The sequence below is a fragment of the Antennarius striatus genome, chromosome 3 (genome assembly GCF_040054535.1).
Source record: "Antennarius striatus isolate MH-2024 chromosome 3, ASM4005453v1, whole genome shotgun sequence".
Classification (NCBI taxonomy): domain Eukaryota; kingdom Metazoa; phylum Chordata; class Actinopteri; order Lophiiformes; family Antennariidae; genus Antennarius; species Antennarius striatus.
The window spans coordinates 25,729,876-25,748,130 of record NC_090778.1 but is presented as its reverse complement, the minus strand read 5'-3'; the positions used below and the strand labels follow the sequence as shown (position 1 = coordinate 25,748,130).

At 39.4% G+C, this 18,255-nt stretch overlaps 1 protein-coding gene across 1 annotated transcript in view; it reads right to left on the bottom strand.

Moving 5' to 3' along the window:
- The window catches only part of LOC137592617 (phosphatidylethanolamine-binding protein 4), a 51,025-nt gene that overhangs the window by 25,708 nt on the left and 7,062 nt on the right, over window positions 1-18,255 (bottom strand). The window contains exon 4 of the mRNA XM_068310897.1: window positions 146-244. Coding sequence (XP_068166998.1) covers window positions 146-244 — 99 coding nt within the window. The remainder of the gene's footprint in view (window positions 1-145; window positions 245-18,255) is intronic.

Sequence of the window (18,255 nt, the reverse complement as noted above, 5' to 3'; positions counted from 1 at the left end):
ATTATGAAAATTAAAAAAAAAAAAAAATCCACTACTTCATAAATTTTTAGCGTATGAGCTCCTAATCCAATAACTAACTGCTGTCCGTGTCGATCACCGATACACGAGGCTGTTTTCAGGAGAGAGAAAAGGTGATTTAGTGTACCTGAATGTCTATGACCAACCAGTGCCTCCAGTGAGCCAACGTTGGGTTGGAGTGGCTCGGAGCGTCAGGGTCAACCATCACCAGAACATACTTCTTGTTCTACAAACAGAAGGAGATTCATAGAGCATTATTTTTAATACAAGTGCTTTGCCACAGTACCACACACATTGTGATTGGCCCAGGGGCAGTTCCAGTGACAGCAGCACTTGATCCCTTTCACTTTCTAAATACAGCCATGAGCTGCCTGTGTATCACACTGCCTAAGGCTTGACAGCCATCTCTGCAGCAATACTTAGTTTAAATACTTCAAAAACAGAAGCTTCACTTTACTTTCTTAGGACTTATTTGCGACCACAAAGAGTGAAAGTGTGAATTTTAATCTATTCATAAAATGGACGGTTGATTTTTTTTTTTAACAAGTCGCTTCACTTGACCCAGTTCACACCAGTAGGTTGGGTTTGTCTTTTGTTGGCATGACACATGATGTTAATGAGTCTTACTTTAGCAAATGACATACTGTTATAAATAGCATGAAATAAAACTGTAAAAACAATACCCAGGAGAATATGTTCCGCTGCCATGCTAATCACCAACTGCACCACGCACTAAAGTACAGCTCTGTTTCTTCTGTTATTCCTTAAACTTAATATCATTACTGTGACATCAATAAAATGACAACATTTTGGATCCGATACTAAATCCTCTTGTTAACATATTCACAGTAACTTTCTGCCACTTATCCAGTATCTTTGTACCCCTCAATCTGTCAATAGATAAAGTGAGAGAAAAAGCATCTTAACTAACACTTGATCACAGCTATTGGACGTTTACTTGGCGGCTTAACTGCCGGAAAATTTTCATTCTGTCTGTCCCTAAAAGTTACAGAATTATGAGAGCAGATTGAATTATTGCGAGAGCACATTTGTCATCCCTGGTCTTGTGCCCAAAATCTGCCAGACCATATGATGGGCTTTTTTTATTTTGTTCACTTCCTCTACAAACAGAGACATTAATCAGGGCTGTTTCAATCCATGATGTCCTCTGACTGTATATGTGCTTTCAACTGAAGCAACACCATAATGATATCAGCTTTAATACATTTAAAACAGATGCAGCTCTTCTTATATCCCCACACCGACTGCCAAACAACGCTGTCTGTGTTGCCTTTTCATACAACCAATGCACTCAAGTAAACATAAACCTTAAATTTCTGTTTGTTGTGTCCTATCAAGACATTCTTAACGGCCTCTGAAAATTATCGTAATCCAGTGTATTTGAATGAGATAAAGAAGTAGTCATGTATTTTTCTGAAGATGCTCATTTTCAGAAGGATTCTCTGCCTACCTGACAAGCAGTAATAAGCGTAAACAACTAAGCCTAATAATAGGATAATACTGTAGTCTCAGCGATAGTGCCTGCAGGTAACATCCAGACACACCAGCAACAATAGAGCCTCCTCCACAGCCTGTCAAAAGTGACTCTATATCAGTGACCCCCCCGGGCAGCTTACCAACCATGACCTGTTGCCTTCTGAAGAGTTGTAATCCTCATTTGTACATGTTTGCTACCAGGCAGAGACGCTGTGATAATGTAGTTACACTAATATTTAAGTCAGACCCTGATGCATTCAAAAATAACACGGTTTCAAATACAAGCACAAACACATATGCACGCGCGCACACACACACACACACACACACACACACACACACACACACACACACACACACACACACACACACACACACACACACACACACACACACACACACACACACACATACACATACACAGACTGACTGAAAGGCATTTTGAGCATTTAAATGACAAATGACCTCCAGTCACAATTATCACTGAAAGGAATAACACTTTATTGGATATTTCATGAAAGTTACCACGGATAGAAATGCGCTGAAAAGGACAAGCTTAATTTTCCGAAAGCCAAAATTAGGAAGAAAAAAAATATTAAGAAGATGTCACATTCATTTCTAACTGTAACACCACCACCACCAACAAAAACAAAACATGGCCTACTTATGGTGGGCACTGAATTTAAATGGTTCCTGCATATATTTAGTAGTTGAAATACGAAATACTACCTGTGAGAATCTGGCGGGTCCAGCTGGCACGAGCTGCAAATAATACAAGAGGCTCCCTCCATGCACTTCACACATTGTGGCATGTACCCTTCTCTCTTACGAGGGCATTTTTTCCTCCATCTGTCAAAATCCACATTAATTACGCACAGATATGTGTGAAAGACTCCAGGGAAAAACAGATGCATATTCTGCCATCTGAAATAATTTATCTGTGCTCGAACATACTAAATGTATATCAAAACATGTTTTAATTGGAATAATTGTCATTGCTAGATTTCAGAATGCTAAAAAATATTAGCATTAATCACTAATAATAATAAGTTAATAGTTGAGTCTTGACGATTATTCGAAATTTTCATTTGTTTTTGCATTGCAGGTAATAAAAAATAATGACGCCTTATAAAGGTGTACAAAGAGCCGCAAATATTCTGGTGTTTTTCTGTACTTAATTTTGATAAAAAGAGATTAAACATTACCTTTCTACGATACCATTTTGTTACAAACTGAAATTTATTTGTTACATGTCAGATAAATAACTTGGGATACTTCAGGTGGCTGGGTGCTGGCTGAGGGTGGGGTAGACATTAAAACTCTGTCCTCTTGGGGTTAACCCTATGCTAGTTGCTGTGATCACAGCAAAACGTCCCGTTGGGACCACTCCTCAGACATCAGGTGACCAGAATAAACTCACAGCAGAAAACAATTGAACGCCCCTGTTGGGATTTGTGGTTAGTGGGAGGGAAGTGGGAGGTGTTTCAGTGACACCTATGGAGAGGTCATATAATAAATGCACAAACTCCGCACATCTTTTGATTATATGTATATCATAGAAATACAGATGAAGTTTTTAATGTTTCTTTTATATAATTGTATTTTAAAAAGATGACATGAAACTCCCACTCCATTCCAGTAGCATCCAATAGATAAACAGGAGACAGGGGGGAGAACAAAGGCAGAGGAAGGCTGGTGTCTCTGAGGATGGATACTACTGGCTTACCTTTGAGTGAACTCTGCTGGGGATGAGAATCAGAGAGTCTAATCGCTGCTCTGGTAGAGCTGCCTGGGCTATCGAGCCTAGCTCTGCTAACTGATGACACTGAGAAGGGCGAGAGTGAGTTAGCGAGAGGGAGGGAGGGAGAAGTGGCCCCTCTGTGAGTTTACAAGTTCACGCTTTATCCCTGACCCAATACCCAAACAGTGTCGTCCATGTAGCTGCCTATTAATATACCCATTGCTTTATCCTCCCCGTTATTCATTTCCTTCAGTCTTTTTTTAAGGAACTCACAATGATTCATTAAATGGACAACTGTGCTCGCAGCTCGACCCAGGGCAAAGCAAGGCATCGATCTCAAATCCCTGTTTAAGTAGCAAAAACACTTGAACTCGTTTGGTAATTAACAGGTATCTGTGTTGTGATTAAGAGACAGTGAAGGCTTAACAACCATCGACTGCAGCTTAAAGCAAGGTTGAAAGATTGATCTATAAATACGGAAAAATAAAAACTAAAAAAACATGGCTGTCAAAGTAAATTTTTCAGATGATTAAAATAAACCTGAGATACTGTTTCACTGTTTTTGTAGCCAAACATTTGGGGGGAAAAAAAGATTTTAATAAAGCAATATGAAAAGAATAACTGAATATACAAACTAGCATCGAATGAATTCATAAAGCAAAGACATGTGGAGTTTTATATGTAGGACAAAGTAATAAGGTTTCATTTTAGAGACAGGATGGTAGTGAGAGGAGCAGGGGGAAGAGTGATGGAGAGGGTTAACAGTGGCACTACATTTAAGGGTCAGAAGGGGAGGTTCATCCTGGTGGAGGGGAGGTCAAGGGTCAACCAGGCAGCAGAAATTGAATCCTGATCATAGCAGGGTATCGTAGACACAAAGATGAGATGGAGATAAAAGCGGGGCTGTGTCACTCACCTAGAAGTCATCAACCTTACAGGTGAGGAGGTCCCTGTTGTCATTAATAACAGCCACCCCCCCAAACCCCCATCTGCAGACTCTTTGAAACTGCATTGTTCCAAACTGACACTATAAAGCTATTTCATACAGGAAAATTAATAATCTGCAACAGCTAAATCGGGTATGGAAAAAAAAAAAATTCAAGGGTTTCTTGTCAAACAGCTTTTATTATTCTACTAATAACAAAGGTCCGACGCACAATATAATCAAAACAGGGATCTCATTTTTTTTTAAAAAGCTTCATAGTGACCATCATGGTCATAGAATTCATAGGGAACGCTAAAGTGCACAACACACTGGGCTAAATTAGGGAACGCTCTACATACACTGTACATACATATGCATATGATGTTCCTTATTTTCCTGCAACATCAACCAACCCTCCCATTCTAATGGTAAATTTAACGTGTAGCAATTTCCCATCTGTCCGTCAATGCCACTGTTGCTCCACATGCACTTTCAGCCCCATCATCACCCCAGCGTCTAACTGTAGGCTCTGGTTAGGAAGTTCATAACATTAAGCTCCTAAATATATCCACGTAAACACATCTGCTCTGAGTGATGGTCAGAGCCTAGACGCCAAACTCCATCCGAGCCTCAGGAGGACTAACCATTTACACAATCTCTCAAACACCACTGCAACAGCCATTGAGCAGAGTTTGGGATTTATTCTCTCTCCACTTCTAACATGAAGGACACTTTGACATGTAGACATCCAATGGCTGGTTATTGACCTGCTGACCTTCTGGTAAGCGGCGACTGGGGTCCTGAGCCACAGCCACTCAGAGAAAAAACAAATTAGAGGCTCAAATCAGAATTTCCATATTCCATTTAGAGCTGATGAGGCACTAAAAATCAGAACGACACAACTTCCTGTTGAAAACAATCAAAAACACAAATAACAGAAAGCAAATCAAGCCTTTAGCATGTGGCTTTTATTATTGCTTACTTTATTATTATTATTATTATTATTATTATTATTATTATTATTATTATTATTTTGTAGGAAATGTAAGACACCATCTGTCCATCCATCCATCCATTCATCCATTTTCTGTTGCTGGAGCCTATCCTAGGCAGCCACAGGAGAAAGTCAGGGTACACCCTGAATAAGACGCCACCTCATATCGGGGGCCACATGTAAGAAAAACCACACACACTCATACGTATAGTCAATTTGGTGTGACCAAATTCACCTAAGATGCATGTTTTTGGAGGTGAGAGGAAACAGGAGCACCTGGAGAGAACCTGTAGAACAGACAAATATTGCACAGAAAGGAATCAAACCTAGAACCTTCTTGCTGTGAGGCAACAGCGCTACCCACTGTGCTACTGTAAGACACCGCAGAGTCACAAAAATTCAAAGCTTGCACAAAATGCAGCTTAAGCTGGTGTAATTGCGCAGAGTTCAAGTTATTATTAAACTCTATTACACACAATCTCAGTGGTTCTCGCAACTTTGGCGCAACTTTAAGTTGTTATAACTGACTATTATGACATCTGAACAGGTTACCAGGGGTACTACAGTAACATTAAGACATTCAGAATGATTATTGTCAGATTTAAATGATATCCAAAGAAAATGCAGATACACCTCAGTGTGTTCTTAAGCGCCTCACACAGTGCGGGCTGCTCACTACCTCCAAACCTGCCTATTTTTAACTCAGCCTCCCTCCCACACAGGACTGGAGTGTGAAGTGGCTTATAAATCCACACTTAGAAGACCCACATGGGCAAAGTCACATGTGGATAGAAATGCACAGTCTAGGCCTAAAGACAACATACAGTCACTATCAGATCCCTGCTGGGCAGCCAAACACAGGAGTGAGCTATAGTATGAGGGGGCAGTAATTCAATGGGAACTTCAATGGGATACAAAATACAAGGTTACATCATCAAACAATCAGATTAACACTTTGTTTGGACATTACAGCGTGCATTATAAAGAACAACAACAAGAAAACAAAAGGAACACATTTGAAACTACACTGAAGCCATATACTGTATATGTGTTGAGTGTAGTCCGTCCTGAACTCTGTTTGTAAAACCTTGTACTTCCATATTGCACTTCAGAGCTGCTATGAAGCCATAGCTAACAGTAAGATGGTTCACAGTCTGATTGAAGCTTGAGGGGGGTGAAGGAATTAGTAGCAGCCTAGGGAACCATTTCTGCATTTCTCTCAACGTTGAAGACTTCTTTCACCGCACCATGCTTTCGAACACAGCCGTGCTCATGTTAAGCTTATTAGTCACCCTGGATGCGATCTTGCTAGCTGAGGCTTTCAACACTTTCTAGTTGTGGCTTTACACACATACACCTACTCACTGCCATGAAAGAATTCCTGCAAATGCACATGCTCATAACACAGTAACTACCAATAACAGGTACTCCAAACTAACATGTAGACAGATGATGAGGATATGAACTTCAGATCCAGCCTGTGGTAAATGAGGCGAAAGGGAAATATTTTTGTCATGTAGTTTAGCTGCTGAGAACACAACACAGGCAAACGGGGCACATTGCAGCACTGGACTCATATTCATAATCAGTCTGCCAAGCATGTCTCACACTGAAAAACATATATCTGCTATTGCACCACTACATTCAGCCTATAAAAGTTAATGGTGAGCATATTCTAATTACTTTACCAGGATTTCAGAGACTAAATCAACTATTTCGATTCTAAAAGTACTAAGGGGAATCATAATCATCAAGATCTATTGGTATTAGTGGATGTTTTGGTTGTTGTACATTATGTGCAGTTGAATCCAGCATGTTTGCACAGGAAATAACATGAGATTTCATAACTGTCAACACCTAAAGCTCATATTTGTACTCTAAAAATGAACCATTCTTAGGCTATCACATTTTATATTGGAAGCAATTTAATTTTTCCTCGATTACCCACTTTTCCATTTTCACATTTGGAATGAGAGGAGTGACGAAGAGCAAAATGATCAGTCTTGCCTATTTAATTGCGGGAATGCTGTTACATCTATTTTTACACCAACTGACACATTTAACGAGACTTTAGTAATTTAATTTAGGTGAAAAACGGCAGTATAACAACGGGACCACTTAATGGAAAAATCATCCTGCGGCAGAAACAATTCTGAAGGTGACGAGATATAAGCAGCCATGAAGGGAGATCAGTTGTAAGCACTCTGACACCCATTCCCATTTGGCCATCAGAGCTGTTAAAGGTGTCAGGCCTGTTCACAGGCACTGTGTGTTTCACCAGCCAAGATGGCTTCCACATTTTTTCTATCATGATTAATTATGGTTTCTGATGGTAGTACAGTGAGAAAGTGTAAATTATTCCCACATTTTCTTGTGCCCTCCGTTCAGCCACTGTTGTGTAGGAAGATGCTATTGACGCCATCCATGGATGGCGACCAAAAGGCATCTACATGGGGTGGCAAACTCCAGTGCCTATTAAGGGGTGGAAGTGGTGGTGGGGGTAGTTGGTGTGTGTGGGCTGAACCTAAGCAAGACTGCCAGTTGACAGGGCCAGATTTTCCAGTATGGAAGTCTTGTTTCAGTGGGCGATTCTGGGTGTTGGGAGACTGGGAGAGAGGACTGCCCAGGGCTTGGAAGCTTGAAACAGAATATTTCAAACAGACAAGCACCGTCTGTGTTCCAGTGTCACCAGCCCACCCGTCTGACAATCAGGGCCATGTCATCACACGGGCTCTGAGTAATTCAGAGAGCATTCTTACCACCTTAGAAGATGTGGCAATCTCAGACGTCAGAGAAGTCTGAGGTTCCAACGACAGAAGTCGGATTAAAAAAAAAACAAATCACATGGTATAGATGACAAAGATGTACAGTTAATATGTTCACCTACAGGCAAACTCTATGAGCATGCATAGCACAGCTTGGTGAAATGCAACCACAATAGCGAACCTTGCTTTGGATCCTTAACAAAATGCACAATATGTCTTCAAAAACAGACAGTGTGCATGCAGCTCTGAAAATCCTTAGTTTTGGAGAATTGGTTGAAATAAAATAATTCATTTGACAGATCATTTTGTGCACGTTGATATATTTAGCACTGTCAGAGAGGACATCGCAGAGAATGGCACTTCTATCACAATGCAAAAACTGTTATCAGAGGAGGTACAGGTTTATGGTTCAAGGGCTCGTCCATTCATAGAGAACAAGCTCAGCCTCTCTGCCTGACACACTGATAAAGACAACACAAATAAAACAGCTCCACAGCTCCATCTTTGCGACTCCCCAAGGGAATAATATATCACCCATCTGAATGTGGCACATATTGAATCATTTCCAGCGTTGATGATTCATTTGAATAAATAAGCCTTTTTTATTTTTGCCAACTTGAACTGATACTGAAACAAGGAAACTGTAGTCACATTGTTAGATATGAGGAAGGACAGGTGTTAGAGTGTTCTATAGGACTGCTAATCCTAATCCCCCTTTCAAACAACAATTAATGACTACAGCAATAATCTTTGCATATATGTTGTTGCAATTCCTTTTTGACTGTCAACCACAACCTGCCAAACTCACATAGACCAAATCCAGGGGATATGTCGCTGCAGGCAGATGGGATCTTATCCTGGATTTACATAGATAAATGCACAGCAATAACTCAAGAAGCAGGACAGACATAGTTTTTGACCTTAGATATTTTAAATCTGACCAGAGCACTATTGACGAAACCTGCTCTCAGGGGCACAATTTCCAAATATGGCGATGCATAGTATGATTTCTATACGTTCTCTGCATTAACAAGTAACACAAATTAAATTTATAAGGAAAAAATATGTAAGCAGCGTTAAAAAAAACAACAAACTTTCAATGTCTTCCACGAAACGCTACAGATGCACAGGAACAGCCTATCGGCAAAAACGAAAAATCAGCAGCTTGTGCAATGAAAGGGTTATATCCGCATTCAAGCTAAGAGACATATTCTAACATACACAGACACAAATCCTGTTGAGCTGAGCTGAGCAGAGATACCCTACCAGCCCTCCAAGGCACAATTAGGATTTCACGGGGGGAAGAAATCTACATTCCTGCACACATGAAAAAAGTCCTTTCTCCCTCCTCTCAACAATATCAACTTTTTACTCAAGGAAAAACCTGAAGCACCACTCGATAGGATTTGGACAAAGAAATAAAAAAACAAAGCCAGAAAAAAAAAATCTAAATTTAAGCTGCAGTTGTTAAAGACAAAATATTATGGTTGAGGTAAATCCAGTCCTAAGCCTCCCAGTTCCAATCAATTTCTGCTCTTTGTGACATGAAGAGAAGCAACCACTCCTAGTTTGTTTGAAGTGTTTGTCTGTGTGGAGCCGCGCTACGTTCAACAACATTTTGTACGAACGGCCTCCCTGTATGACTTAAACACCTGTCAGATATGTAGTCCTAGCACAAGAGGTCAAATGCCTGCTAATCTGAATAAAGTTAGGGATGGAGCAAAATATTGGACACATTTACATTTCTAGTTAGTCAATTACATCATAGTTAAATCAATACACTGCAGCACTAACAAGCATGTTAAATATGCTCTTTGCAAATATGTCATCACTTTGCACTGTCGCTCCTTTACAGGTTACCTGCACATAACGATAAATCTTTCATAAATCATAAATCTATCATAAATCTTTTAAAAGACAAATCTTTTAAAAGATAAAGAGGAAGAAACTTGTTATACAATTTTAGCGAGACAAAGTCAATTATTTCATTACTTTCTGGTCCATATTCTTCTGGGAAAGACTGAGAATCAGTGAACCTGGTGTATAAATGAGATTTATCCAGGAGCATGAGGAAGAAGAAGAGAGGGCAGAGGGCAACATTACATGACAGAGAGTAAAGACAAAAAACAGGGGCAGTCTTGTCTTGCTCTTATGGGTAGCATTAACCCATAGGTAGCTGTATTTCTGCATTTTGTAAAATTGAAGAGACCAATGGAGTAACTGGCAAGAAAGTACTCTGAGGGCCAGTTACATGAAATACTGCTCTCTTTCAGAATGACAGGACTGGTGTAATGGGCTGACTCTTTGAATCTGCCAAGCTGTTCGAACAGATGTATTTCTGACAATGCTGAAAGTTCAACTTTTTGCTCTGGGAAGAGTGGAGACTCAAAACCAAACTCACAGAGAAAAGGTGAGCTGTTGGTGGAAAGACTTCTCAGTGTCTTAAGCTAATTCTGCCCATTTTAGCCACTTACTCCAATTATTGGGATGATTTGAGGTAAAGCTTTACAAAAGTTTCTCTCACTGCTGATTGATGCGCCAAGTTTGGCCACTGAGGGAGAAAACCTGAAGGGATACCAACAGACATTTGCAGCAACGCCTCTGTTGTCATCTTTAAAACTGGTATCTTCTAAATGTATTTACAGATTTTGATCCATGTCAAATAAGACCGAGTATCATATTCTAAAACTGAATTCCACAAAGAGATGAGATCATGGATGAGATGATATTTGCAGAGGCTGCAGTTGACCAGCAGATCATCATCGGGATGATTTATACCGCACAGTTTGACAGATTTGGATGAATTTGAATCCCAATTGAAGAAGCCAAAACCAGTGGGTCAGACTCCTGCTTTGGTGTCTCTTTCACTACACCTTTTCGATAATTTTTTACAGTAGGCCCACATTGCTAAAATTCACCCTGACAGGCGCAGGAATCTTATCTATCTCAGAAAAAAACATACAGAGCATCAACTTTCTGATTCTTAGCAAGAGCTTGTTTGGTGAAACTGGAAAGCAACTAAGAAACAAACTGCTTCTGGCTTGTGTTGAGTGAATTTGCTTGGCTTCACTAATGAAGGTGAGGTTCTTGAGGGCTTGTTTTTTCTGTGTGACATACTGTTGGTTCGCTTCACTCAAATCTGCCACTCTTTCTTCTCACTCATAACAGTTGTGGGATGGGAAACAGTAAATGAATGAACTTAGAAAAACCTAACAGCAGAGTTATGTGCCACAATACGGAGGTGGAAATAAATTATTCAGTCAAGATGAAGTTAATCCAAGTATACATTTGATAACCAACTATTTGTTTGAAAATTAACAATGGATTATTTTCTATAAACAGTGTACGGATGCTACCCCAAAATTTTTGTACTTCCAATCGTCACTTAATTTATTCTTGGATATCTTTTTACAATATTGTGCTAAAACTGAATGCCTCCTTTTAATGTGTTAAAATATTTCAACAGTCGCCGAGCCAAATATTCTGAACACGTGAGAAGATCTACAGGACAACCAGGTGGCCAGCAAAGTTACCAAGTGCAGGCACCCTCTTACAAGAGAAAACCAACCAAAGAAAGACATTTTACTGAAGTTGAATTTGAATATTCTCAAATTAGAACAGATGTTAAGAAGTTTTGTGGTTTAAATTAAAAACTTGATGTCCTTCACAAACATGGTGCATTGCTATTTCTTTGCTTGGCTTAGTTGGATAGTTAATATGGCAGTCCTTCACTAAAGTTATCTGTTTAGATAACAAAAAATTTTGTGTTCGAGGTTACAAATAGCCCAGCTGCTAATATGGATAGACATTAACCTCCATCATGCGTGAATGTGAGCAAACTAACAGGAAAATCAGTTCAAATGAGACTAGAAATGTAAAATCCTAATCCTAAACCTGAAGGAACTATTTACAAAATGCACGTCTTAAGCATGGGCAAAATTTCATCAAATTCTATTGAGGAGATAAAGACAGTTTAAACACTTTAAAGTGTTTAAACTGTGTTTCACAAAAACATGTGACCCCATCTTGTCTGAGTTTGAGCAAAAAACTAAATGGACTCACACTTCAGCTATAATGAATATCTCTTAGTTTGAAGTTACAGTTCCAATGATGTGACCTGGCAAACATAACACCCTGAAGCGCATCCATAGAGCATCATGCCAAATACGGACACGAAAAACACTTGAATTTGACCAAGACCTTTTAGCTGCCCAGCCTGTGAAGTGGTGTTTTAAGGAACAGCACATTGTAACCGTCACTTCTGATTCTGAAATTTGTGTCGCGTCTGAAGAAAAGGTTAAGCACATCCTCTATCTGAAAATGTCCAGATATGCAGTCAGGCACAAAGTTGGCACCCGGATCAACGGTGCCATCACTGTTCTTTAGTTTTCTCATTATCCATACCTCTCATGACATTCACAGAAAGAAACAAAGCATCCTGCCAACACCTACTTATTGAGAGAGCTCTTTCAGTTCAGCTCAAAAGCTGAGAGCTCCAAACCTCCACACCATAGTGTGGGCAGTTCTGGCAGAGCTGCGTGCCTAAGAACACTGACTGAGTGCAACAGTTGGACTAATAACAGAACAAAAAAATAAAATGGACGCACAGCGGGGACAGCCACGGCTCCTCGGCTGAGAAGCAGGTTGACTTCTGCCCACCTCCCTCTTATTCAAGAGCAGAAAGATGTCCACAATGCCTCTCGGGTCTTAGTGCCATGAGGGGCGGTGAGCTCGCAGCTTCAGCCACTTCAGGGTAAAGCAAATCACTTTAATATGTTAAGAAGATTAAGCTGGATAAATGTCTAGATACATTTTTTTGAAAAGCCACATAAATCTGTAGTGTTTTTATTTGGGGAGGGGCGGTATGTGAGTCAGTTGAGAGTATCAACACAAACCCACCAATATGCAATGCGATTGGCTAGGGAAAATTGGGCTTATTTGAGATTTTGCATTTTAAGCTTCTTGAATCTAAGACCATCCCACCTCTTTCTTATTATTTTTAACACCAACCTTTGGGACAACAACAAAAAAAATAAATAAATTATTGGTCGCATGTGCCATAAGGCTTTCAGCTTAGACTTAAGGCTCATACACAAAGACGCACAGAAGAGGCTGGAGTTGAAGGTCTCTAAAGAAAAGTTGTTAAATTGCTTTCAGGATCTCTGCACATTTTAACTTAAATTGTTTGAATGAAATTAATTAATTGAAGCTAGTCGTGTGTATTTCTACATACAAAATGGATGGCTGACTTTTATTCTTAAGAATTAGCAATCTGAGGGTGTCCGCCTGTCAGCTGCCTGTGCTAGAAATTGAGTGTGAAAACGAGAGGAAGAAATGGAACAAATAATGTAAAGGGATTAACAAATCATTTGCATAACATTTTCTCTGCTTCCAAACTACAGGATCAGGAAAATGACAAGTAAGGCAGTTTTATCATCCCCTGTTCTCAGATCAATCAATGCATCAATGGACCCATGATTGCCGCTACCATTAGCGACAGCCTTTTAATGTCAAAAGCAAAACGAATCACTGGTAATGCAGCTTTAGAAAAACGGTTAAAAAAAATACAGGCCCACGAGGTAACTAAACAAGTTGGGAGAAACAGGAATCATCTGATGAAAAACATTCTCCATAAACTTGAATTGAGTGCATCTTTGAAAAGATACTTTTATTCCAGTGTGCCAAATGTGTATTAACCTGTTTTTCTTAACACTGTCTCACCATCCAGAGTTAAGACAATAAGACCACTAGGGAGATGAAGGGGGTGGCATTATGGAGAGTTAAGCATTGTGAGCAGCCCTGAAGCTGTTCCTAAAGAAGGTGAATCAGAGGATTGGGACACAACTGTAACTAAACCCTGTGCCTGACCACAAATGAGAAGCACAAAACAATTTGGGCAAAATGCCACTAAGCCAAGCATCTGTGTCTTAAGTAAACTTCACATGATCACTTTTAACTTTAAGATTACTTACAGCAGCATTTAAAGAAAGGAGGCTGTCAAAGAAAACGAAAGTCAATTACCTCAGTTTCAACCATAAGTGCCATCATAATCCTGTCCATAAGATCCTGAGGTGTCCCCATTGAAACTTTTTCTAAATTTAATTCTTACAGAAATAAATTACATTTTTGTTTTAACTTGAGTTTTGAACTTTCTCACAAACGACTGAGCTTGTACAAAAGATTCAACATCAGATTTTTAGTTTTACAAAAATCACTGCACAAAGTCAAAATGAAATAAAAACAAACTAAATTTTCAAGGTGATTTTTTTGCTCACAAAACTGCAGAAATCTCCCCACCGGACAAATCACAAGTTAATAAAAGCTACAAGTTTCTTCCTGTGCCTAGGCTCAACCGAGTCGACTCCAGATCTAAGACTGATTCCCAGGTAAATGTTAGGTTTCTGTGCCTCATATAAATAGAAATTTAATCTTGTATGTTTGTCTAAGTATCCACAGCAGCAGATGCACTTCCCATGCAGATTATGAATGTCTGTTTGAACAGATCTTGCAGTCAATGTATATGAACCAGAGAGTCTCTGTGTGAATACTGAATAATAATCACAGGATGCAACCTGGCGGGTTTTTTTTGGGGGGGGGGGGGTTGGTGTTGCCTAATGACTGAAGCTTTTCACAAATTTGGATCTAATTAATGATTGACCTTCATAATTGTCATGTGAAGTCTCATGTGGGTATTTTTTTTTCATGATTCTAAAGTAAAATTAATGAGTTAACATTTTCTTTCAACTATGCATGGCTTTACTGATTTAATCATTTTTGCTATTATGAAAAAAGGCTGACCTTTCAGGACTCGGTTAGCTCACCTGCTTCCATGTGTGGCCTGTTTGCAGAGGCCTTGGCAGCAGCCCAGCTTTGATTACCAGTCCGTGTTCTTTTGCTGCATGTCCCCATCCTTCACCCCCAAATTTTCTGCCCATCTCTAAGATGTGGTAAATTAAAAAAGTTAACCCCTGTATCAACACTAACTACCTCTGTATTGAAGCCATCTAAAGCATACCGGGTACGTTGAGTTGGCTTTACATGTTGAATAATCTCTTCTCCTCTGAGCTTTTTCCCCCTGAATATGAAAATCTATCATTTTCTCCAATGCCACAGCTTGCATAGAAACCTGACCATTGTCATCTGTAAGAGCATCCCAGAGCTCGCTTAATCTGTTCTTATCCTCCCATTGATAATACAATAGATTTTCATGGTAATTGAAATCATATTTTACTCACAGCCACAGAGTAAAAGTATTGCTTCCTACGCTCTTAAACCAAATGTATGGTGAAGGAATACCGTGCTACTACAACAGAGTAAAAAAAAAACACAGTGAAGAAGGTGAGAGGAGGGATGAAGAAGTCAGAATAAAGATGTGAGAAAAAAAATTATCTACAAATATAAAATTATGAGACTGAAATGTGCCAGGTGCAATCTCACTTATGAAGGAAAAGACAATGCAGATCTTGTCATTTAAGGGTAAGATGGATAAGTTGAGGTCCACAGCCTCTAAACATACATTCAGTCTACATGCCACACACACACATACTCCACAAGGTGCAAATTACTCTTTTCCTGAATGGAAAGGTGGCTTAGGAGGTTTATTTCCTCTCTTCATTTCCCTGAATACTTATAATCAATCTACTGCTTCTGGTAGCAGAGGGCTGTAATTCTTTCATTTTCAGGAGCTTCCGTGAATCATACATGTTAAATGGTGATGGGTAACGACTGACGTGCAACATGGGTCAGCTTAACAGGGTGTTACAATGACAAAGGGGAACATTAGCTAAGGAAATAAACTCCCTGAATCTCAGCCAAATGTGTTGATTTAATCCAGCTGAGCCAAAAACACCCACCTGACAACACTGAAAATGCAATTAGATGGATATTACAGAACATGTTTCACTTGTTGACCTTGGCTGTCATGTAAAGGCTCTAGGAATGCCTTGTCTCTACATCTATATGCACGTTCTTGACTCTCCGCTGAATGAAGACCAGTGTTTACTGAAAATAAAATCCCTATCTCTGTGCTCTCACATCCTTAAGATGACGACCTATCATGGATTCTGCATGGGTGGACATGTAGGCTTTCCTAGGAATGACAGGGTCTGCTAAAGAGGAACCCCACCCTCGCTTTCTCCAGCATGCCAACACAGTGGAGAGTGGGCAGCGCTGAGACGGCAGCCTGCCGTGGGCACTGCCAGGCTTAAAGCTGCCCTGTCGTCATCAGAGGCTTGCAGAAAAGAACGCTGAGATTCACCAAAAAAAAAAAAAAAAAAAGAGGAGGGGGATCGTTGCATTTAAATCCTCTCTTCGACGCCCCCACATGTTTTAGCAAAGCATAAAAATCATTCACAGAGAGAGAGAAAGCGAAAAAGAAAAAGATAGAGGGAAATAGAGAGGAAACAGCTATTAGCAGCAGTAAGCAAGCTCAAGAGATCATAGTGAGGCAGCTCTAATCGCAGTAATGGTTTAAACCTTCATTCCATCCACCAGATGCAAGAAATGTCTACCCAAAAACAAGGCTTTGAAATCCCCCATGTCTAAGAATGTGCCCTCTGGCTACGGTCCTTACTCAAAAAAGAAAACAGCAACCAAAAATTTGTCTCTAGTAACTATGAGGTAAAGATAGCTCACGTGGACCGGGATGTTCAAACCAATTACATTGGGTGAAGTTGAAAATAAAAAAATTGAGTCTCAAAAAATATTTTAAATAAGTATCTTGGGTGATTTGACACTTTATGAACAGTTCTCATGTACAACCAGTTGTCCCACAACCAAATTCCCTTCCTGTTTGTCGTGACAATCAGATTAGACCTGAAAAAGCATGAACTAATGATTAATTTGACATATTCTGTGCTCTTTCATATGGTTTTTTCCACAGACCTTCACTTCGAGGTTTTACACGAACCATAGCATGGACTACCAAGATGAATTATGGCCATTGTATTTATGTTAGCAATGTTCCTTCCTTCATTTATACCTAACAACATGCTAAGATGCTAGCAAAAGTCCCGTTAACACAGCCTGTTGAAGCCAGAACTGGTGGACCTTTTATCTGCCCCGCCATTCAATATAAACACAATGAATGCATAAGGGGAGGTCTACATTGTTCCACCTCTGTGATGGTGGCGGAGGCAGTAACAGCTCAGATCAGATGTCTGTATAAAAAACAAGGCAGAAAGCCAGGAGGGGGTGCAATATTCTGATGGTGTGCGGCCCACAAGTAGACGACTCAAAAAGCAGCTTTTAGCAGTTAGCAGCGAACTAAAACAGGAAGAAAAACATCACAAAATGTCAACACATTACGAGTCCCGCTTCTTTGGGTTGCCGATTACATTATCACGGTAAATATACTCATCTTTGGTTGAGGCCACACCCACTATGGTAATGTACCACACCCACTCCAAACTCCCATGACTTGAATGTACTCCATTCTCATAAATGAATTACACATTAATGCCAGCGATCATTGCTGAGAAAAATAATGGAATGTTCTCATGAATGCTTGTGAGACCAAACTTTGCCCTTTCAGCAGGTTGTTTTTTGAAAAACTGAAATTATTACTTTATCTTGAAGTGAGTTAATGTTTCTTTTCATTAATTTTGTACCAATATTTGAGGAAATTTATGCAGGAGACTTGTGGGATAATTGAGAACCGATACATTGAAAACCAGCTTTACAGTCAAGTAATAGTAATATGTATTATTAATTAGTGAATTTCCTTCAAGTACAAGCCATCAAATTATCAGAGTAGCAGAAATAAAAGAATACATTTGTAGTGGAAATGGCTTAATAGTAGTGAAACTATATCATGCACCAAGATAATTTTACTTGTTGATAAATTATAAAATATATAGATTCCAGCCTAGAAATACAGTAAGTCTAATAATCTATACTATTGAATCTTAATCAAGCAATTGCTAAATCAGAACTTCATTTTGATGCAGTCGAAATTACAAAAATAACTTTTCCACAGGTTTTAGACAAAAGGAAAAACTTCACAATGATCAATGCAAAACTTCCTGACCCCTTCCAGAACACAGGATTATGATTCTAAGAGTTAGTTTCTAACTAAAAATATTTATTGTGCAAATATTCCAATCCCAACCCTTGTTCCTGTTCATTAGAAGTGTTTCAACGACACTTTAGTGTAAATTAAATGCTAGCAATAAACAGGACTAATGTCTTCACAACACTGCTGTGGCTCTCCTGTTATAGCTGGTGATTTATTCACATGGGTTACACTCAAAAGTAGAATACTAAGCAGAATTTGGACTGTGCAGCCTTTGGAATAGCAATATGAAGTGTTTGTTCA